The 24,564-nt window shown below is 39.5% G+C and overlaps 1 protein-coding gene across 2 annotated transcripts in view; it reads left to right on the top strand.

Moving 5' to 3' along the window:
* The window catches only part of TLK1 (tousled like kinase 1), a 138,996-nt gene that overhangs the window by 31,935 nt on the left and 82,497 nt on the right, over nt 1–24,564 (top strand). For both annotated transcript variants that reach the window (XM_008138579.3, XM_054723525.1), the window contains exons 2-3: nt 9,467–9,585; nt 22,853–22,924. In XM_008138579.3, the coding sequence (XP_008136801.1) occupies nt 9,467–9,585; nt 22,853–22,924 (191 nt within the window). The remainder of the gene's footprint in view (nt 1–9,466; nt 9,586–22,852; nt 22,925–24,564) is intronic.

The following is a 24,564-nucleotide window of genomic DNA, read 5'->3' as shown; positions in this document are numbered from 1 at the left end:
ACAAACTCATTTCTATTACTTTTTGATTGGTAACTGGTATGATCCTTTCTAGCACATGCTTTATAGATATTTTTATTTTGTTTTGACTCTATCAAGGAAGATAATTAAAATATGATATAATGAAAAATTTATTTCTTATCATAAAAAGGTGATACCTATAATAATAAAAGCATAATATGCTAATTAGACCAGACAGCCGAACAACCTTCCAGACATTATTCCTGAAGTCCTTCTGGACTAAGTCGCCGAGGCAGAGGTGGTTAGGGGCGATTAGGCAGGCAGGCAAGTGGTAAGGGGCAATCAGGCAGGCAGAGTGGTTGGGGCAATCAGGCAGGCAGGCAAGCAGTTAGGGGTGATCAGGCAGGCAGGCAGAGTGGTTAGGGGTGATCAGGCAGGCAGGCGAGAGTGGTTAGGGATGATCAGGCAGAGGCAGTTGGGGCAATCAGGCAGGCAGGCGAGTGGTTAGGGGTGATCAGGCAAGCAGGCGAGTGGTTAGGGGTGATAAGGCAGGCAGGCAGGCAGGAGAGTGGTTAGGAGCCAGTGGTCCCTGATTGCGAGAGGGATGTCCGACTGCCGGTTTAGGCCCAATCCCGCAGGGATCCCTGCGAAGGGTCCTGGATTGGGAGAGGGTGCAGGCCTGACTGAGCCGCCCCCTCCCCCATGCATGAATTTCATGCACCGGGCCTCTAGTAACTATATAGTAATCTTGACTAATCAGAACTAATATGTCCAAATACATGCATCCTTTTGTAGACTGGCCACCTTGGGAGGCCACACTATTATAATAACTAATAACATTTATTAGTGACTTTTTGAGTGTATGAGAAGGAGAAAGAAAATGTTTATTAAAAGGGAACATGATAAACTGTTGTCATGGGTCAAATTGTGTCCTTCATTTATGTTGTTTCCCTAAAATGTTTCTTCATAGAATAGGATGTGATTGATCTCTAATTTGAGTAGTGACATCTCCTGTTTTACATATTTATGAAGTTTTGGATTTACAGTACATTTTAGGGAGCAGTTTAGTAAGAGTAGTGGCATACTAGCATAATTAAGAGGCAGATGGTTTTATTTTGAGATGGGTTATTCTTTAAGGATGGTATGTATGGTCTTTATATTGCCTGTATAATTTCTTTATCAAAAGTATAAACATTTATTGTGTAACAGTTTAATGGATTATGGTGAAATTACATATCCTTCAAAAAATCTTACCTCTTGTAATTGAGGACTAAATTTTTGGTGTCAGAAATGACAGTTTGATTCCATAAAAGATTAAAAATTTTGAAATGTGTTTGCTATGAAAGGAGTCAGCACACTACTTATTTTTGCAAGGTTAAAAAAATTGAAAGAAGAATAATACTTTGTGACATGTGAAATTCAAATTTTAATGCTCATAAGTAAAGTTTTATTGGAACACCGCTGCTTTTGCATTATAATGACGGAGCTGAGTAGTTGTGACAGTAACCCTGTATGGCATTCTCATCACTTTGTACTGCTTTTAGTTCACTACAAATTTCATTGCTGCTGTTAAAACTTGATAGTGTTTTGAGTGTTGTGTGTATTGCCAGTCTGCAGTATTTCTTTATTTATTTTATACCAGTGCATATCCATTATGTCAAAACAAGAAAAGAAAAAAAAGGGACTCTGAACGACATGCTTTTAAGGCATAGGGGAGTATTATTTTGTTATTGAATTACATAAGCAAAACATTGTCCTTATTATGCAGTGATACTGTAGCTGTGATAGAATACTTTATAAGTTGACATTACTTCATTAAGCATACACCCAGTATTTTCAACTCTCAATTTTCTTAAAGTAACAGTCAATTTAAAAAGGCATATCTCATCACAGCATAAGCTCATAAAAATAAACATAGAAAATGAGGCTGCCATCAAAATAAGTTTCTGAGTGGCTCATTTGTTAGCCAAGCAAGGAAAGCCATTTAGTGAATTAATTAAAATCTGTTGGATTGCAACAACAAAATATATGTCCAGAGAAAGTAAACTTGTTTTAGACTATTAACTTTTTTTTTAAATAGTTTATTAATTTTTAGAGAGAGGGGACGAGATTGAGAGAAAGGAAAACAACTGTGTAAGAGTGCAACATCAGTTGGCTGCCTCCTGTACACCCCCCACTGGCATGTGCCCTGGCTGGTAACTGAACCGGCAACCTCCTGGTCCAGGGGATGACACCCAACTAACTGAGCCACACCGCAGGGCTAGACTATTAACCTTTTAAATCATTTAATCAAGAACCATTGATTTAAGAGTTGAGGATATTTGAAGTAAGTTAAAAACAAGACAAGTGATACAGAGTGATTTTCCTTGGCTCTTGATGAGTTGAAAGATGTTACTGATACTACTGAATTATTGTTTATTCAAGATGTTAATACTAAGTTTGATGTGGAAAAAAAATTAGCCTATGTGAATAGTCTGTGTAGAACAACTACAGGTGAGAATATTTTCAAAGTTGAGAAAACACTAAGTACTATCTGAAGTAGAATCTGTCTAAAATGTACATACTACAACGATGGTAAAAATATTTGTGAAACAGAAAAAAGCTTATTTGGGCAAATTCACAAAGCTTGTAAAAAGGAGATGTTCAAAGCCTGTGGTTATTCATTGTATTATTTGTTCATCAGCACATACTTTGCAGGAAATACTTAAATTTACCATGTTATTGAATCAATATTGTCAGTGGTGACTTTCATTTGCTCTCATAGACTTAACTAGTATCAGCTCCATGAATTTTTTTTAGAAGCTGAATATCCTGTCTGGCTTAGCAGGTAAAATATTATTGCAATTATTTGAGCTAAGGGCTGAGATTGAAATTTTTCTTAACAAAGAAGATGGACTCCAACCACTATTATCAAATATGAATTGGCTTTGAAACTTACTTTTATCTGTAGACTGGAAAATGTTTTGTATGAATTTAACCTAAAATTACATGGCAGAATAGTGCTTACATGCAAAATTTAGCTGCAATAAAGTAATTTTAGTGGCAACTGATGTTTGAATCACAAGTGACATCAAGCTGCTTTATACATTTCTCATGCTGTCAAAGTGAGATCTTCATTCCCACATGAATTTTCATGAACATATTTTTTCAGCCTCTAACTACAGTTCCAGCATCATTTTTCCAGACATTGAAAAATCCAACAAGTTTTCATATTTCAAAATCCCCATTTAATTGTGCACTTGAGGAACTTCTATCTAACTTGCAATTGGAAGTGATTAATCTGCAATGTAATGATATATTGAAAGGCAAGTATCAAAAGAATCTAATAGACTTCTATAACTGCCTTTGAAGTAATGAATATGCTTAATTAAAATCATGTGCTTGTGGACTGATACCAGTATTTGACAGTACCTATCTGTCAGAAAAGACATTTTCAAAGATAAATGCATAAAATCTGATCAGCATTAACAAAGATGAATATGTACAATAGGTTTTGATGACAGGAAGCTTTAATTAAGTGAAACGTTACCCCCCCACCCCAAATTTCATTCTTTTTTTTTTATATATACATTTTATTATTTTTTTACAGAGAGGAAGGGAGAGGAATAGAGAGTTAGAAACATCAATGAGAGAGAAACATCGATCAGCTGCCTCCTGCACACCTCCCATTGGGATGCGCCCACAACCAAGGCACATGCCCCTGACCGGAATCGAACCTGGGACCCTTCAGTCCGCAGGCCGACGCTCTATCCACTGAGCCACACCGGCCAGGGCCCAAATTTCATTCTTTTAATTAGCAGACTTACATATTATAAAATACTAGAGGCCCGATGCACGAAATTTCATGTAAGAGAAGGCCTTCGCAGCCACGGCTGCCTGGATCCCTCCGTCACAGCCGCAGCGGCTATCTCGATCCCGGGGCTGCAGCCCTGGCTTCTTCCCGGAAGGACGTCCAGTCTAATTAGCTCATTATGCGTTTATTATTATAGATTATACTCAGCTATTATTATATCGTGCATTTTTTCATTAAAAAGCTTTTCTCTTGTTATAATAGCATCTGTGTGATTTTGCCTCTTGCCTGAAAAGACTAAAATACTTATGATCTGGCCCTTTACAGAAAAAGTTTGTGCTTCTCTAACATGAATGCACATAGTAATTACATGAGGATGTGGTTAAAATGCAGATTCTCACTTGATAGGCTTGAGGTGGGACCCAGGATTTTGTATTCCTTATAAGCATCTGAATGATAACAGATGGGACTACATTTAGAGAAGCAGGCTTTAGTATATTCAAGGTTAGATTTTTAGGCAGGTACACTAATACTTGTTAAGCATCTATTATGTGCCAGGGGTTATACTAGGGATGCTTGCATATATTGCCTCTTTAAAATGTCATAAAAACTTGTTAGAAGGTATTAAGGAATACAGTGAGATTGGAAACCCTAGTAAGAGTTTTCAGTTAGAAACACTGTGTTCTGTTTTTTTCTTTTTTCTTTTTTTTTTTACCTTGGACCTCATTGGGGAGAAGGAAGTCCTAGAGGAAGCCATACATCTAAGGAAAAAACGATGGGAAACAAAATCCTACATTATAAGCTGATCCAGGTCAAAATAAGGACTGATGAGATGTCCTCATCTTCTCTACTAAATTTCAGTGGGCCATCAATCAATTACCAAGCCAAGGAGTGGACATGGTATATAGCAATGTAGCACATATATATTTTGCAAACATTGTTTTCCCAGTCTCTTGTTTGTGTTTTAATTTTTATAACCATGTCTTTTGAACTAGTAGAGTTAAAATTTTTATGAAGTCCAATTTTTTTTCTTTTTAAAAATTATTTTTGAGAATGTGGTAAAATATACATAATATAGAATTTACCATGTTAACTAATTTTACGTGTATGGTCCAGTTGTACTACCATTACCAACATCTATCTCCAGAACTTCTGTCTTTCCCCCAACTGAAACTATCCATTAAACACTAACTTTCCATTTCATCATGCCCCTCAGTCTCTGTCAGCCATCATTGTACTTTTAGTCTCTGTGAATTGGAGTACTCTAGGAACCTCATATAAGTGGAATCAGACAGTACTTATTTGTCTGGCTTATTTCACTTAGACTACTATCTTCAAAGTTATCTGTGTTGCAACCTGTTTTAAAATTTCCTTCATTTTTAAACACTGACTAATATTCCATTTTGTGTATATACCACATTTTATCTATTTATTCATTCGTTGTGGACATTTAAGTTGCTTTCACCTTTTAGGCTACTGTGAATAATGCTGCTATTAACATGAGATGTACAAATATCTATTCTAGTCCTTGCTTTCACTTCTAGATTTATACTCAGAAGTAGACTTTATAATCATATGGTAATTCTACGTTTTATTTTTTGAGGAGCTGCCATACAATTTTTCATGTGACTGCACCAGTTTACATTCCAGCAGTGTACAAGGGTGCAAATTTCTCCACATCCTAGCTAACACTCTTTTCTTTTTATAATAGCCATCCTAATGGTTGTTAAGTGATATCTTATTCTAGTTTTGATATGCATTTCCCTAATGATTAATGATATTGAGCCTCCTTTTATGTGTTCATTGGTCAGTTGCATATCTTTTTTTGGAGAAATGTCTGTTTTAGTCCTTTGCCCATTTTAAAACTGGGTTTTATTTTTCTTATTGAGTTGTAGGATTTCTTTATACATTCTGGGTATCAATCCTTTATGAGATATTTGATTTATAGATATTTTCACCCATGCTTTTTTTGCTTTCTTGGTGGTGTCAGATGCACAGAAGTTTCTAATTTTTATGAAGTCCAACTTACCTTTTTTTTTATTGCCTGTTGGAGTGATGGTCAATTTGCATATTACCTCTATATGGTCAATTTGCATGGTTAATCCTCACCTGAAGATATTTTTCCATTAATTTTTAGACAGAGTAGAAGGGAGAGGGAGAGACACACAGAGAGAAACATCCATGTAAAAGAGACACATTGATTGGTTGCCTCCTGCACTCACCCAGCCAGGGTTGGGAATTGAGCCTGCAACCAAGGTACGTGCCCTTGATCGGAATCGAACCTGGGACCCTTCAGGTTAATGCTCTATCCACTGAGCCAAACCAGCCAGAGCTTGAGTTAATTTTTATATATGGTGTTAAGATAAGGGTCCAACTTAATATTTTTGTAAGTGGATATCCAGTTTTCCCAATAAAATTTGTTGACTGTCCTTTCCCTATTGAATGGTCTTTGCGCACTTGTTGAAAGTCATTTGATCATATATTTGAGGGTTTATTTCTGGGCTTTCTTTTATTCCATTGGTTTATATGTCTGTCTTTATATCAGTAACATATACTTGTTGCTATTTTTGACCTGACAGAGTCACCAAGACTATTTATTGTGTAGTAGAATTTTGTTTTGTTTTTGTTTGTTTTTTAATGAATGATGGTAATAAAATAGGAAAAATACATGGGGAAAAATCCTTAACCTCATACCATATACAAATGTTAATTTAGGATGAATCGTGGACCTCAACAGAAAAAACAAAACTTATAAAGATGCTATTTTTTTACTTTGGGTCATGCAAAATTTTCTTAGAATAGAAAAATAATAATCAAAACTTAAATATTAGATAATCTTTATTTCACCAAAATGAAACACTTCTGCTTGTCAAAACAGCATAAAGAAAATAGAAAAATATTAGAGACTTAGAGAAATTGTTTTTCTATCTACTTATCTATTAACTAGAGGCCCAGTGCATGATTGAATCATGCACGTGTAGGGTCCAATACACACTTTCGCTTTTCGCGGTGGAGCTGGGTGCCTGTCTGCTCGTGCCAGAGCAGACAGGCACCCAGCTCCCCCACTTTTGATGGTCTGCGGCCGCTGAGGGGGCCTAACCTGCTGTTGAGAGGCGCAGGGGGCGGGACTCCCGCCCCCTGCGCCTCTCAATGGCCACTGAGGGGGGCTGCCGCGGACACCTGGCTACCCTGCCGTTGAGAGGCGCAGCTGGGTGTCCACGGCAGGCCCCCTCAGCGGCTGCGGATCTGGCCGTTGAGAGGCACAGGGGGCGGGAGTCCCGCCTCCTGTGCCTCTCAAGAGCAGGGTAGCCCCCCTCAGTGGCAGTGGATCCGTGCCTCTCAATGGCTGGATAGGCCACCCCGAGTCCCGCCCCCCAGTTTCCCGCTGCCCAATCGTGGGCGTAGCAGAGTGATGGTAATTTACATGTTACTCTATTATTAGATAGGATGATCTGACAATGACTTGTAACTAGAATACTTAAGTAATTCCCACATATAAATAACAATCTAATAAAAAGTTGGGCAGAGGACTTGACAATATTCTTAACATCAACAATAAAGATATATACAAATTGCCAGTAAGGTCATGAAAAGATGCTAATGTCATTAGTAATCAGGGAAATGCAAATCAAAGTCAAAGCTGAGTAGCACTTCACACTGATATAATAAAGATTTTAAGAAGTCAACATCAAATATTGGTAATCACATAGGAGTGTAAAATAGTACAACCACTTTGGAGACTTTTAGCAGTTTCTTAAATAGTTCATATACAACATCCTCATGATCCATTCTGTCCTACTCATTGGTATTAAAATGAAACATTTGTTTACAAAAGTAATTGTGCAAAAATATTTATAGTGACTATATGCTGTAATTATTTTTTAAATGTAATTTAATGTTTTCAAAATAATCCTGTGGCAGGCTAGAATTGATAGCAAAATCTCTATGAGTTGTTAGCTCTATGAGTTGAGGCCAGTCTGTCTTACTACTGCTTTATTTCCAGTGCCAACTTTAAGACTTGACTAACTTGTCATATACTAGGTGTTTCATTTGAGAATCATCAATTTGAAATACGAGGGGATATGAAGAGAGCAGACGGCCCGAATTGGCCCTTGGGAATATTCATAGCTAACAGAGACCAAGCAGAGAAGCAGAAAAGACTTGGTTCAGTTCTGAAAACTAGAATTGTGTATTTTAAAAACCAAGGATTGAGAGGTGTTGTTGTTTTTTTTATCACCCTCCCTCCCCTCGACCCCCCCAAAGAAGGAATAGTACACAATTTCTGATATAATAGCAGGATAAGAAAAAAGTGGAAGCATTGGTGGTATGTGTAAGTACTTTGTCAGAAGTATAGTAGAAATCAGATTCCAGAGACCTAAGGTGGTTATGGTTATAAATCACCAATTTAAGGAAAGAATTATATTAATGGCATGGAATTCAAGAGAAAGTAGTTTTTTGTGTTTTTATTTAATATATATATTTTTTATTTCAGAGAGGAAGGGAGGGGGGAGAGAAAGAAATATCATTGATGAGAATCATTGATCAGCTGCCTCTTGCACACCCCCTACTGGAGATTGAGCCCACAACCCGAGCATGTGCCCTGCCCGGAATTGAACGGTGACCTCCTGGTTCATAGGTCAGCGCTCAACCACTGAGCCACACGGGCAGGGCAAGAAAGTGTTGGTTGTTTTTTTTAAAGACATATAAACAAAAGCCTAAGGAGGCAAAGAGGGAAAAGATGCACAAGATGGGATTCAGACACATGCAAGATCCCTTGGATATCAAGAAGGAATGGGATCAAAAGCAAAAATTGAAGGCTTGAACCTTTTTAAAGGCAGTTACCTGTTTGAGATGGAAAAAGAAGTATACAGGGAAGATATTCAGATATAGGGAAGCAAATAAATGTGGAAGCATGGTCATTATCCATCTAGTTATCTGCCCAAATGAAGAAGAAAGGAATGAAGGGAACTTTAAGCTTTATAGGAATAATTCTTAATCTTTAGGAGAGGATTGTCAGGGTGTGTGGAAGGACCCTAGTATCATTTGAAAATGTTCCACATGTGATTCTGGATTCGGGTAATAATACCCTTCTTGCTCCCTTTGAGAACCACTCATTTATCTCAGCAGAGAATTAGCAAGCATGGATAAAAGAATTTTTTAAGAGTTTAATTGAACTTTAGGTAAAATTTGTAATGCCTTAGTCTGCATAGTAGCAATTATATGAGCGTGTTAATTTCTCCCCTTCATTCTCAAGGTGCTTGTTTAATAACAGATGTTACCTTATTGATCTGTTTATGTATGTTTTTCATCTACCTGATAGAAAACATCCAAAACTATCAACTATACAAAAGTTTCATGAAATCAATTTAATAGCTCACAGCGAGTGTTTTTCTTTTTCAATAGACTGGAATAGACTAGAAAATATTGATGTGCACTGTTTGTAGTAAGAAGTATTTGTGGAATTTTTTTAATATGTATGTATGTATCTGTATACTGAGTTAGGTGGAAAATATATTTCGTAATGTGGATTGCAATTAGAAGTGTTCGAAATCCACTGTAGGTTGTTTTGATAAATGACAGTGGACATTATAAAGTCTCTTTCATCTCTTTGTAGAATTCATTAAGTTTAGTGAGATATCAACTAAACACATATGTATTTTGTGTTTATACTTAAAGATATATGTATATATTGTGTGTGTATTTTATTTTCTTAATTAGGTGCAATGGATGAGCTTCATAGTCTGGATCCAAGAAGGCAAGAATTATTGGAAGCTAGATTTACAGGAGTTGCAACTGGGAGCACCGGGAGCACTGGGAGTTGCAGTGTTGGAGCTAAAGTGAGTGAAATTATAATCTGCATTTGACATTCTTTCCTTGTATTAAATGGTCTAAAATATATTTTATGCTTAACAGAAAAATATCCTATATAATAAAAGGCTAATATGCAAATTGTCCCCTCGGGAGTTTGACCAACCAGGAGGTCGACCTCTCTCTATGACGAGCGCTGACCACCAGGGGACGACACAGAATGAAGGAAGGCCCCAGCTGGCAGCCAGCAGCAGGGGGAAGGAAGATCCTGATTGGCCCTGATTGCCGGCCAGGCCTAAGGACCCTACCCGCGCATGAACTTCGTGCACTGGGCCTCTAGTTCCTTACTATCATTTTTATAATGTATAGAAAAAAATTCAGTGTTTATGAACCAGATTTCTAATATAGCATAACATATTCCAGGGGCATTATGATATAACTAGAGGTCGGTCCGGTGCACGAAATTCGTGCACGGGACAGGGGGGTGTCCCTCAGGACAGCCTGCACCCTCTCCAATCTGGGACCCCTTGAGGGATGTCCGACTGTCCATTTAGGCCCAATCCCAGTGGGACAATCGGACATCCCTCTCACAATCCAGGACTACTGGCTCCCAACTGCTTGCCTGCCTGCCTGCCTGATTGCCCCTAACTGCTTCTGCCTGCCAGCCTGATCACCCCCTAACCACTCCCCTGTCAGCCTGATCGATGCCTAACTGCTCCCCTGCCGGCCCGATTGCCCCTAACTGCCCTCCCCTGCAGGCCTGGTTGCCCCCAACTGCCCTCCTCTGCTGGCCTGGTCACCCCTAACTGTCCTCCCCTGAAGGCCTGGTCGCCCCCAACTCCCCTCCTTTGTTGTCCCGGTCACCCCTAACTGCCCTCCCTTGTAGGCCTGGTCTCTCTCAACTGCCCTACCTGCTGGCCTGATCGCCCACAACTGTCCTCCCCTGCTGGTCATCTTGTGGAGGCCATCTTGTGACCACATGGGGGCAACCATCTTGTGTGTTGGAGTGATGGTCAATTTGCATATTGCCTCTTTATTATGTAGGATTATTATATAGGATACAGCATATTAGGCTTCAGGGGTAAAAAGGAGTGTCTTTCTCCTGTTACATAATTTTTACCTTTCTTGCCCTCTGTTTCTATCTTGTCCCTATTATGCATATTCCTAGCTGTACATTAATCCACTGCTTCTGACTACTGCAAAAAACTCAATAGTGTATCTGTTTGCTTTTCATTGATAGACATCAGGTTTTCTTCAACTCCCCACTGCCTCACACTGCAGTGAATTTCTTGTACTTGTTCTCTTTTGGAGCTTTGTGAGTAATTATTTAGGATATATTCCCAAGAGCAGAACTGCTAGGACATAGGGTATGTGTAGACTTAGGTGGAGTAAATAGTACAAGACTACTATTCAGAACATTGTACAAAACCAGTCTGCACTTTCAGCAGAGTGGAGTGCATGAGTGTTTTTATAAACCCACATCTCATATTCACTGGCATCCTCCAGGTTCATCGTTCTTGGTAGTCTTATAGGTATGAAATAATATCTCATTGTTTTCCTTATATCACCAGTTACTTTGAGCATTTTATTCTATTCAAAATAAATTTTATTTTTATTTGGATGATCTTTAAGAAAGAATAAAAGTTTTAAAATAGCAATCTTTACAAATAGTTAGAACTGTTTGACGAAGAAGCTCGGAAACTAAAATTGGGTCCAGTGGATCCTGATGGTATTCTAAAAGTTAAATACTTCTTCCCCAACCCTGCTTCCCAAAGATATTCTACCATTTCTTCTATTACTTTTATAGTTTTACTGTCATATTTGCTCTTTAGTCCATCTAGGCCTCACCTTTTATATAATATTGATAGGGATCCAGTTTTATTTTTTTCCATGTAGTGAACCAGTTTTATCAGTAACTAGAGGCCTGGTGCATGAAATTTGTACATGGATGCGGTCCCTAGGCCTGGCCAGCAATCAAAAGCGCGAGTGTCTGGCGTGGAAGGGCCCTGCCCTCCGCTGCTGCAACTGGTCACCGTCTGCGGGGCAATTGGTGGGGTGATCAGGCCCCTGCTCACACCCACCTTGGTCTGGCGCTGCCCACTCACCTGCTCTACCATCCTGCCATGGTCCTGTTCTTGTCGGGGCCCATCCGGGCCGGCAGCGCCTCCACTGCTGCCCACTGCCAGCACCGCATCGCTGACGCCCACCATGTTCCACGCCGCCCCCCCTGGTGGTCAGTGCACATCATAGCAAGCAGTTGAACTCCTGGTCGAACAATTTACATATTAGGCTTTTATTAGATAGGATGCTTCTTAAATCATTTGTATTTTTCCACTAATTTGTGATGCCAACTTTATCATATATTAAGTTGCCATGTATATATACCAACCTGTCTCTGAAATTTCTCTAATGTTCCAGTGGTCTGTCTGTTTTCTAGTACTAATATCACATTAAACACACACACACACACACACACACACACACACACACACACACACACACACAAAATCTTCTTTTTTTTTTATATATATATTTTATTGATTTTTTTACAGAGAGGAAGAGAGAGGGATAGAGAGTAAGAAACATCGATGAGAGAGAATCATCGATCAGCTGCCTCTTGCACACCCCCTCTTGGGGATGTGCCCGCAACCCAGGTACATGCCCTTGACCGGAATCGAACCTGGGACCCTTGAGTCCGCAGGCCGACGCTCTATCCACTGAGCCAAACCGGTTTCGGCCAAAATCTTCTTTTGTAAAGTTGATTTAGCTTATTTATAGATGTTAATTTCTTTATAAAATTGAGCATCTCTTCATTTGCCTATTCTTCTCTGGAAGCTTTTAGGATCTTCTCTTTGATCTTCAGCATTTAGATTTTTTAATTATAATTGCCTTGGTGTGTGGTCTTCCTTGAATCATTGTGCTTAGTTCAAAAGTGTGTCCTTCCAATCCAGAAAGTCATGTTGGTAAAGTTTCTCCAATTATTTCTTTGATAATTTCAGCTCCTTGATTTTTTAGAGTTTTTTGAATTCTCATTATTTGGACAAGGACCTCTTGGATGGATTATCTAGTTTTCTTTATGTAAATTTTTGTCTCTTTTTTTGGGAAGAGTTCTTCAATGTTATCATTGAATCCATTGATTTTGTTGTTGTTCTACTTTAACTATCATATTTTAATTTCCAGGAGCCTTTTCTAAATGTTTCATTTTTATAGTTTGCTGTGATTAGGATATTTGTAATAGTGTTTTGAGTGTGTGAAGTTTTTTGTGGTGGTGGTCCTTGAGTTGTCACTGTTTGTATGGGTTTCTGTTTATTTTTTGTTTGTATTTCTTTAGATATGTGCTGATACTGAGTTTTCATATCTGTGCATTAGGCACTGAAATGCTGATTGGAAGCTTTGTGTGAGTAGGCAGGGCTTACTGACTGGTGAATGTTGCAGTAGGATAACATGACTGGGTCATTTTTCAGACATTTTATTTTATTTTATTTTATTTTATTTTATTTTTTATTAAAAATATATTTTATTGATTTTAGAAACATTGACGAGAGAGAAACATCGACCAGTTGCCTCTTGCACACCCCCTACTGGGGATGTGCCCGCAACCAAGGTACATACCCTTGACCGGAATCGAACCTGGGACCTTTCAGTCCGCAGGCCGATGCTCTATCCACTGAGGCAAACCGGTTTCGGCCATTTTATTTTTGGTATCTAAATCTTGTCTATTGAGATGATCTGATTGTCTTTGAGAAAAATTCTATAACTTTAGTTGCTCTCTTTGGTTGGTCACTCTCTAGAATTGAGCACAGGAAAAGGGCTAAGGGTTCTCTTCATTAGTGTGTCGACTTGCACTTCATGCCTTTTATTGTCTCAACTGTGCTTTCTGTGTCTTGGTCCAAAGTTCTCCTGGCTCACCATTTCCAGAGATTAAGTCTAGCCTCTAGTATTTATCATAAGCCAGAAGTCAGTTATATTCTTTTTTGTTGTTCTCATGTATATAATATGTTGTTTTTCTCTGGCGGCTTTCAAGATTTTTAAAAATATATATTTTATTGATTTTTTTACAGAGAGGAAGGGAGAGGGAGAGTGTTAGAAATATCGATCATTTGCCTCATGCACACCCCCTACTGGGGATGTGCCCGCAACCAAGGTACATGCCCTTGACCGGAATCAAACCTGGGATCCTTCAGTCTTCAGGCTGACGCTCTAGCCACTGAGCCTAACAGGTCAGGGCAGCTTTCAAGATTTAAAAAAAAAGTTTAATTAAATTTTTATTGAGGTATGATTGACATATAATATTATACTCATATATTATACTAGTGGCCCGCCCGGTGCACAAAATTCATGAATGAGTGGGGTCCCTAGGCCTGGCTGACGATTAGGGCCTATCAGGTTCCCCACCTCCCCATCTCCTCCTTCCCTCGCCACCCACGCGCTGCCACCACGCGGTTCCCCACCTCTCCTCCTCCTTCTCCCCTCGCACCTGGCGTCCACCACCACCCAACCCTGGTTCCCCATCCCAGCCAGGCGATCGGGACCTGCTGGCTGTGGGGAGGGCCAGGAGGTTTACCGCCAGCCCTGAGGAGGGAGCCAGCCTTAGGTCCCCCTGGGAAAGGGGTCGCATCCGCTGCCACCCACCCCTGGTTCCCCATCCCAGCCCAGGGGCCCAGCCCCGATCGGGCGATTGGGGCCTGCCAGCCAGAGGGGGGCAACCAGAAGATTGGCCAGTAGGCCCCATTGGCCATCGGGGCCTGCAGGCTGGGGGCAGCTCCTGTGTTGAATGTCTGCCCCCTGGTGGTCAGTGCGTGTCATAGTGACCAGTCATTCTGGTCGTTTTGTAGTAACGGTTGCTTAGGCTTTTAGTTTCAGGTGTATAACATAATGATTCCATATTTATATATATTTCAAAATGATCACCATAATAAGTCTAGTAAGTTTCTGTTACCATCCATAGTTAAAATTGTATTTTCTTAATAATGAGGACTTTTAAAATTTACTTTCTCAGGAACTTTCAAATGTGCTGTACAGTATTATTAACTACTAGAGTCCCGGTGCACAAAATTCGTGCATGGGGGCGGGGTGGCGGGAGTCCCTCAGCCGAGCCTGCACCCTCTCCAATCTGGGACCCCTTGAGGGATGTCCGACCGCCCGGGATCAGGCCTAAACAGACAGTCAGACATCCCTCTCACAATCCAGGACTGCTGGCTCCCAACCGCTCACGTGCCTGCCTGCCTGATTGCCCCTAACCGCTTCTGCCTGCCAGCCTGATCACCCCCTAACCATTCCCCTGCCAGCCTGATCGACACCTAACTGCACCCCGGCCGACCCGATTGCCCATAACTGCCCTCCCCTGCAGGCCTGGTCACCCCTAACTGTCCTCCCCTGCAGGCCTGGTCACTCCCAACTGCCCTCTTCTGCTGGCCCGGTCATCCCTAACTGCCCTCCCTGCTGGCCTGATCACCCCCAACTGCCCTCCCTTGCAGGCCTGAGTAACCCGAACTGTCCTCCACTGCAGGCCTGGTCCCCCCCAACTGCCCTGCCCTGCTGACCTGGTTTCCCCCAACTGCTCTCCTCTGCCGGCCCGGTCACCCCTAACTGCACTCCCTGCTTGCCTGATCGCCCACAACTGCCCTCCCCTGCAGGCCTGGTCCCTCCCAACTGCCCTCCCCTGTCCCTCCCAACTGCCCTCCCCTGCTGGCCTGGTCCCCCGCAACTGCCCTCCCCTGCTGGCCCGGTCACCCCTAACTGTCCTTCCCTGCTGGCCCGGTCGCCCCCAACTGCCCTCCCCTGCTGGCCCGGTCGCCCCTAACTGCCCTCCCCTGCTGGCCTGGTCCCCCTGCAACTGCCCTCCCCTGCTGGCCTGGTCACCCCCAACTGCCCTCCCCTGCTGGCCTGGTCACCCCCAACTGCCCTCCCCTGCAGGCCTGGTCACCCCTAATTGCCCTCCCCTGCAGACCTGGTCCCCCACTACTGCCCTCCCCTGCAGACCTGGTCCCCCCCTACTGCCTTCCCCTGCAGGCCTCGTCTACCCCAACTGCCCTCCTCTGCTGGCCCGGTCACCTCTAACTGCCCTCCCTGTTGGCCTGATCACCCACAACTGCCCTCCCCTGCAGACCTGGTCCCCCCAGCTGTCCTCCCCTGCAGCCTGGTCCCCCCCAACTGCCCTCCCCTGCAGGCTTGGTCCCCCCCAGCTGCCCTCCCCTGCAGGCCTGGTCCCCCCCAACTGCCCTCCCCTGCTGGCTTGGTCCCCCCCAGCTGCCCTCCCCTGCTCGCCTGGTCACCCCCAACTGCTCTCCTCTGCTGGCTTGGTCACCCCTAACTGCCCAAAACTGCCCTCCCCTGCAGGCCATCTTGTGGCGGCCCTCTTGTGTCCACTTGGGGGCAGCCATCTTATGTCTTGGAGTGATGGTCAATTTGCATATTACTCTTTTATTCGATAGGATAGTCACCATGCCTGTACATTACATCCCCATAACTGGAAGTTTATATCCTTTGACCCCTTTTCCATCCCCCACCTCCTAATTCTGGCAACCACCAATTTATTCTCTGTATCTATGAGCTCAGTTTTGTTTTTGGGTTTGGATTCTACATGTAAGTGAACTCATGCAGTCTTTTTGTCTTTCTCTATCTGATGTATTTCACTGAGCATAATGCTCTCAAGGTACATTCATGTTGTCACAGATGACAAGATTTTTTTCTTTTCAATGTCTGAATAATATTCCATTGTGTGTGTACATATATATACCACATCATATTTTCTCTACCCATTCATGGGTACAGATTGCTTTCATGTCTTGGTTATTGTAAATAATGAATACAGGGATGCACATATCTTTTCAAGTTAGTGTTTTTGTTTTCTTTGGATAAATACCCAGAAGTGGAATTGCTGGATCATATGGTAGTCCTAGTTTTAATTTTTTGAGGAACCTCCGTACTGCTTTTCCTAATAGCTGCCCTAATTTATAATCCCACTAACAGTGCACAAAGGTTTCCTTTTCTCTAATCCTTGTCAGTATTTGTTATTTCTTGTTTGTGTGTGTGTGTATGTGTGTGTACTCTGAGTGGCCCGATTATTATGATCTCTGGATGCATAATAATCTGGCCACTCAGTGTATATCCTATATAATAAAAGGCTAATATGCAAATTGTCCCCTCGACCAGGAGTTCGACCAGTAGGCAGGCCAGCCAACCGCCCAGGTCTCCTCCCCCTGGCCAGACCCCACCCATGCACGAGTTCATGCACTTGGCCTCTAAAATATATATACATACACTGAGTGGCCAGATTATTATGCGTTCAGAGATCATAATAATCGGGCCACTCAGTGTATATATATAACAGCCACTCTGACAGGTATAAGGCGATATCTCATTGTACTAAGATTTTTTTTCTTTATCTTTGGTTTTCAGTAGTTTGCCTGTGATGTTACCTGGGTATGGAACTTTCTTTTACATAAACCCTAGAGGTAACCACACAAAAAAAAGCTAGAACTGAGACACACGACAAAAAAAGGGGAAACAAAGGAAAAAAATCATAGAATACCACCAAACTAAAATAACAGATGGAAACACAAGGGAAAAGGAACAATGAAAACACAGAGCTATTAGAAACAAACGGAAAAATGGCTATAGGAAATCCTCATACATCAATAATCACCCTACATGTAAATGGGCTGAACACACCAATAAAAAGCAGAGTAGTGATTGGATGAAAAACAAAACCCAGTCTGGCAGGTATAGCTCAGTGGTTGAGTGTTGAGCAGAAATCTTACTACAGGAGGAGGTCACAGTTCAATTCCCAGTCAGGGCATATGATCTCTCTCATCACTGATGTTCCCATCCTTCTCCCTCTCCCTCTCCCTTTTTCTTTAAAATAAAATTTTTTTAAAAAGTTAAGAGGTAGAATTGGATACTTTATAATAATAATACATCAAGAAGATGTAACACTTATCAGCATTAAAATATATAAAGCAACTACTAACAGAACTCAAGGGAGAAACTGAGAGAAACAATTATAGTGGGGGACCTAAATACCCCATTGACAGATATAGCTAGATCATTCAGACCGAAAATCAATAAGGCCTTAAAGGACACATTTTAGACCAAAGGGATATAATCAGCATTTACAGAGCCATTCATCCCAGAGCATCAGATTATATATTATTCTCTACTGCACATGTACCCTTCTAAGGATAGACCATATCTTGGGACACAGAACTAGCCTCAACAAATTTAAGAAAAGTGATATACTATATATTCTCCAACCACAATTTTTTGAAGTTGGAAATTATCTGCAAAAAATAAAGCAGGAAAAACAGAGGCTCATTAAACGACGGGGTCAAAGAAGTTTAAAAAATGTCAAAAGATACAAAGAGACAAATGAGAATGACAGTATGACATCAAAACTTTTGGGATGCAACACAAGTGGTAATAAGATGGAAGTTTATGTCATTACAGGCCTGTCTCAAGAAACAAGAAAAATCTCAAATAGACAACCTAATGATTCACCTAAAAGAACTAGAAGAACAAATGAGGCCCCAGTCAGTAGAAGGAAAAAATTATTAAAATTAGAGCAGAATTAAACAAAATATAGGGTGTCCAAAAAAATTGTATGCACACTTTTCAAAAAAATGGTTTGTTAATCCTCACCCAGGATATTTTTTCCATGGGTTTTCAGAGAGATTGGAAGGGGCATGGGGTGAGAGAGAGAGAAACATCAGTGTGAGAGAGACACATTGAACAGTTGCCTCCTACATGCACCCCAATGGGGCTGAGATAGAAACTGCAACCAGGTATGTGCCCTTGACCCTTCAGTGCTTGGCTGACGCTCTAACCATTGCATCACACCAGCCAGGACTACACACTTTTTTTGATAGCTCAATTGATGTTTCTTTCTTTTCAAATTTAACCCATTGGAATTAATTATTCAAAGTGTGTATACATTTAGGGGGGTCCTATAGTGGAAAACAAAAATATAATAGAAAAATTAATGTAACAAGGTTGGTTCTTTGAGAAGATTAATAGGTATGATTTTCTTTGTACTTATTCTGCTTGGAGTTACCTGTGAGCTTTTTGAATCTTTAAATTTACACCTTCCACCAAATTTTGGGATTTTCTGGCTATTCTTCAAATACTTTTTCTGTGCCTTTTTCTTTACTTCTGTGATCCCAAATACATGTATAGTTTCCAGCAACTACTTTTCAATAATTTTTCTCTCTTCCTTTGGTCTTCAGTACTTTCTTCTCCATTCTGATGTCAAGCCTATCCAGTGATTTTTTTTTTTTAATTTTAGAGAATAAATTTGAGTATGGGTCACATTTTCTTGTTTCTTCATAAGTTTAGAAATTTTGTTTATATCATGCACACTGAATGATACATTAGAGTGACTTTGGGATTTGGTTTAGTGTTCTGTTGAGTATTATTATTATTTTTTTTTTTTGGTGATATTATTTGTATTAGGAAAGAATTAACTTGGCTCGACTGAAATCTAAACTATGTCTCCCTATAGGGGATGGCAGCTAACATCTCTCTGTTCAGTTGTTTTCGCCTTATCTGGACTGCTTAGAGTCTGTTCCACTCTTGCATAGATGAGTGACCAGCTAGAGAGAGACATGGATAGAAATAATATGCAGAATTTGCAACTCTGTCTTTGGTGCTTTATTTTCTAGCTGCTGTGGTAGTTTCACCCTCGTTTTTCAAGCCAGTACGATTGCCTGTGATGATCCAAGTTTCAGCTGCTCTGCAGCTCACACTAGGGGCCTTGCAGCAAAAACTGTAAATACAGGAAACCCACCTAGTCTATTCCCTTCTTCCAAATGTCTCCTAACCAGATTCTGTCTATTCTTGGTTGCTCACGTGCTTTCAGGTAGTTGTGTTTTATATATTTTTCCAGAATTTATGGTTATCCAAGGGAACATTGGTCTGATATCTAGAGGTATTCTGTTCCTCCCTGTGGCAGAATCTGTATTTTAAAAAATGTGTTTTAAAAGGCAAAAACCTCTCATAAATTTATATTGATACTTCCAATTCAAATCAAAACTACAAGGTTTTTATATATATCGCATCATTTTACTTCTATATCAAGAATTGTAGTTCTCGCCCTGAATCTGGTTAGGAGACATTTGGAAGAAGGGAATAGACTAGGTGGGTTTCCTGTATTTGGCTCAGTGGATAGAGCGTCGGCCTGATGACTGAAGGGTCCCAGGTTCAATTCCAGTCAAGGGCATGTACCTTGATTGCAGGCACATCCCCAGTGGGGGGTGTGCAGGAAGCAGGTGATTGATGTTTCTCTCTCATTGATGTTTCTCACTCTCTATCCTTCTCCCTTCCTCTCTGTAAAAAATCAATAAAATATATTTTTTTAAAAAGAATTGTAGTTTTCAAGGATGTAAACCAGATGATAGAATTAGAATATCACATAACTATTTACTTTTTTCCTATACACACGGCAATTTCAAAGCATCTATACTTGTACTATCACAGTGGCCAAAGTGGTTACTGAAAACAATTCAAAGTTTTTTCACTTGTGCTTCTCATAAAATTCCACCCTCCAATTTTTAAATATTGTACTATTAATAGCTTTGCATGAATTAGCTATTAAATTTCATAGTTTCGTCCTTGTATTTTTTATTTAACCTTTATCAGTAAGTAATAATATTGATTGTATCAGTTCTTATGGTGAATCTTCATTTTGGTGATGTGAAGTTGTCTTTGGATTCTTTTGGAAAGCTCTGATTTCTGGCATTTTGATAAGTATGCCTTTTATATATTAAAAATCAATTTTAACCGAAACCGGTTTGACTCAGTGGATAGAATGTCGGCCTGCGGACTGGAAGGTCCCGGGTTCGATTCTGGTCAAGGGCATATACCTTGGTTGCAGGCACATCCACAGTGGGGGGTGTGCAGGAGGCAGCTGGTCGATGTTTCTCTCTCATCAACGTTTCTAGCTCTCTATCCCTCTCCCTTCCTCCCTGTAAAAATCAATAAAATATATTTTTAAAAAATCAATTTTACTGGATATAGAATACTTTATTCACATTTACTTGGATATCTTAATATGTTACTTCATTTTCTTCTGGCATAAAGTGCTGCCTTTGAAAAATCAAACATTCTGAGGTGCATATTGTGTTCTTCGGTGCATATTGTGTTCTTTCAGGCAGTAGTTTCAATTTTTCAAGGAGGATTTCCTGAACTACAGTTTCTACTATTTGTTTTCTTCTGGTGGTGCTCTTTAAAGCCTTCTATTACCTGAATGTTGGATCTTTGTTGCTTCAATAGTTGTTGCTTTCTCTTGTTCTTTTTATCTCTTCATTTCTTTTGATTTCAGAAGTGTTCCTCCTTTTTACCTCCTAGTTCTCTTAAATCATTATCTGTTGTATTTATTTTCTCTTGGTTTCATTCAGATTTAATCTTCATTATTGAACCCATTTTTCCCCAATTTCTGATGCTTCCTAAGTTCTGTTACCTTATTTCTGAGTTTTTTTTGAAATCTGATTTATGTTGTTCTTTCATGTCTTGAGTCATTTTAGTAATGTCTTTTAGCTCATTTCAAAATATTAGGTTACAGTTTTCGCCTATTTTGTGAAATTTCTATGTTTCTGGTACGCTTTTATTATCAGGACAGTAGTCTATTATCTTACTGTCTTTTTTCTTATAATAACTTCATGGGCTGACCTACATCATTTTCTGATGCTTACCTTTTTTTTTTTTTTTGGTTTAGAATGTCTTTTCTTATAGAGCTCCCTCTGCTGTTGTTTTTGGGCACTCTTCAAAAGTAATTTCTGAGATTTGTAGGCTTTGCTTCCTTTCCCACTTGTTATTTTTATATTCTTTTTTCTGTATCTTCATTGTACCTCTTGGGTTTAGTTTTGTTTCCACACCCAGTAGTTTATACTTACTGTGACACCCTTAGTGAGGGATTAGTTTCAGGAGTTTATAGGGTCTAAATTGCTCTAACTTCTCAGACTTCACCATGGCCCCCTTGCACTTAGTCACTACTGGATATAGCTTCTGTACCCACATTGACTTACTGGTCAGTTGCATTTGCTGTTTTGGGAGTCTCTGTTGTCAAATCTGTTCGACACCCTACTTCCTTTTGCTTCCTCTTATACCATGCAGGTGCTGTGGTTGTTGGTAATCTGTTCCCATCTGCTATTTGGGGGAGATTTCTAGTCACCCAGTTTTGTTGTAAATGCTATGTGTGAGTTTGGGGTTTATACTGTATTTTATGTGGAAATTTAGGGATAATGAAGAACATTGTCCCTGAACCTTTATAGTTTATCACTTCTTAATTGCTGTTTACGGTGTTCTTTGTTTAAAGTTTGATCATCTTGCTCTAATTAGATTTTAACTTCCTCTAAATAGTGTTTGACTCTTAATTGATTTGCATGTTGTCTTTGTTGAAAATGGGCTTTATAGTGTCCAGCATAGTACTAAACATGTAGGCAATAGCTCAGAGTCACCAGTTTTGAAAGTAGTTGAATGGTAGTCGAACTTGCAACCTTTTAATGGTAGGATTAGCGGCTACTCTTACAAATTGAAGGGAAATAAGGATACCAATTGGCCTGCTTCCACATGAAGTTTATTCATGCGTCATCTTTGGCATGCCTGTTATCCCTGGGTCTATAATTATTCCTGGAAGACACTGATTTAATGTATTGTTGGTCCAAACAAGTCCACAAAACAATAAGCATAATAGAAACATATTGGAAACATAGCGAACATCATCCAACATCATCCTGCAAAATAATAACTTATTTCTGTTTGTCACAATTTAAAATATTGTAAAGGAAATGTAGAAATTCTTGTGAAGCAATTAAAATGGTCAAAACGATAAAAAAATTTCTTAAAACACTAAGCCAAAACAAACCAAAGATTGTCTAGTTTGTTAATATGAAAAGAAGCAAATGGGTGTGGATAGGATATGATGGAATTTGGTAAGATTGTGAAGAGAAGTAAGGAACACAAATAATACTTTAGTTAAGGAAGCATTAGATTTTATACATTGTATAGTAGTTTTAGGGATCTTGTTATCTAACAATAGCCCATTTCCTTTGCCTCCTGAATTTGGTATTCTAAAAACTCAAGTAATGAGTCCGTCCCTAAAAGACAGCAGAACTTTATTGACTTGGTAAAACTTTCCAAGATATTTATAGTTTTAAGAGGTTGGTATTTCTTATATTTACTTAATTTGACGTCCTTGATTAAAGGAATCGTACTTTATTTAAATTTATGAAGATATATTTGTGTAATTTGTTTAATTTAAAATTACTCCTAAGTTTTACCTTTTTAAAAATCTTTTAACAGGCTTCAACAAATAATGAAAGCTCTAATCACAGTTTTGGAAGCTTGGGATCTTTAAGTGACAAAGAATCAGAGGTAAGTAACTTCATTTTAAATATGTTACTATTAATGCTTTTTAAATTTTTGTAGGAGCATTTTATTCTGCCTTATGAAGCACAGCATTCAGACTGAAGACTGTATTTGTCATTAGAAAGAAAATATAGTTTCTTTGTTTATGGAGCTGAACTTGTGGTATAGTTGTGCTTAATGGAAGACAGTTACTAGCCATTCATAATTTTAGGAGTTGAAGGTGGTTTTTGAAATACATTGCTTCACAGTTTTCTATTTCTTATTATACTTTCCTCTCAATTTGGCTCTGCGTAAGGGTTTGTTTACTTTCTAAGATACAGATATAGGGCTTTTTTTCTCTTTTTAAAATTTCTTTTGGAATTTCATGCTCTTGGTTTTCCCTTTTCTTACTTAAAAATATCTGAAAAATGTCCTCTCCTCCCACCCACTTACTGACCCCACTGAGAAAATACATTGGATTTTGTAAGTAGTAATTTTGATCCATGTTCACATTAAGCATGATATACTTGATGGCATCTTTTAAAAATGTATAGACAGGAATTGCTTTGAGTTTTAGCATTTATTTGTTGATGCTGCAACTTCAGTTTTTGTGGATATAGCCTGTAATACTGTCTCTTCTCAGATTACAGAATTCTGTTACTTACTTTTCAGTGTATTTGTGTGTGTGTCTGTGTGTATGTTTTCCCTGTCAATGTTAACTTATTTCTATTTGATCCATTTTAGTCTTTTTTTCTCTTTGGGTTAGTGTAGATATATCACCTTGATAAATTGTTAACACTCAGAAACCCTTAGCTATTCAGTGTTGGTGTTCAGTGGAAAGGCAGTACCAAAGGTGGCCTCTTCTTAAGTCCTGTGTTAAGGAAAGCATCTAGGGATCTCTAGGTAGGCAGTTGTGTGCAGTTCTGTGCAGGCACCCTGACACTCCAAAGGAGTGTGGCATAGGGCTCTCACTCATCAGGCTTTCCCTTCCACAGAAACAACTGGCAGGCAGCTGAAAGGACTGTGCAAGTGACGGGACTTTATCTGCAGTAGGTTCCCTTGAGGTAAGCGTTAGTAGCCCCTGTAGCATCAGATTGTCACAGTTCAGTTTTTTGTTTTGTTTTTTTTTTACATTAACACACTTATACTGAGCCTTTAAAAATAGTAGGTTTAGGTCTAGATAAAAGTACAGTTTTTCAAAAATTTTATCAAGAATGTTTTCACTTTATATTTCCTAGACTTTGAAATATTTCTTGACATTTCCAGATTTTGGTCTATTTAGTAATCTCACATGCCTCCTCTTTCATAGGCTTTTATATTATAAAGAGCAATAAAATAATTTTAGATATTTCCCTTTTCCATTCACCAAATCTGGTCTTCTTTATTTTTTTAAATAGCAAAACATAGTAGAAAGTTAGATCACCTAAAAAAATAATATTTCTATGTTCTCTATAGATGCAGTATTTAATTCCTTCAAAAGCAGTTATAAGAAAATACCACTCTTCTTTAATTCCAAGGATCACTTTTGGCTATATTTTTAATTTAAAATATTGATTTGTTATTGTTTTTTAAAGACCATAGTGGCATTTGCAGTGAAGTAGAATTTGGTTCAACATTGGATATACTGAGCTTTATTTATATAGAAATTTTGATAGTAGGGACAGCAA

The sequence above is a fragment of the Eptesicus fuscus genome, chromosome 11, assembly GCF_027574615.1.
Source record: "Eptesicus fuscus isolate TK198812 chromosome 11, DD_ASM_mEF_20220401, whole genome shotgun sequence".
NCBI classification, from domain to species: Eukaryota; Metazoa; Chordata; class Mammalia; order Chiroptera; family Vespertilionidae; genus Eptesicus; species Eptesicus fuscus.
This window is presented reverse-complemented; position numbering and strand designations above follow the sequence as displayed.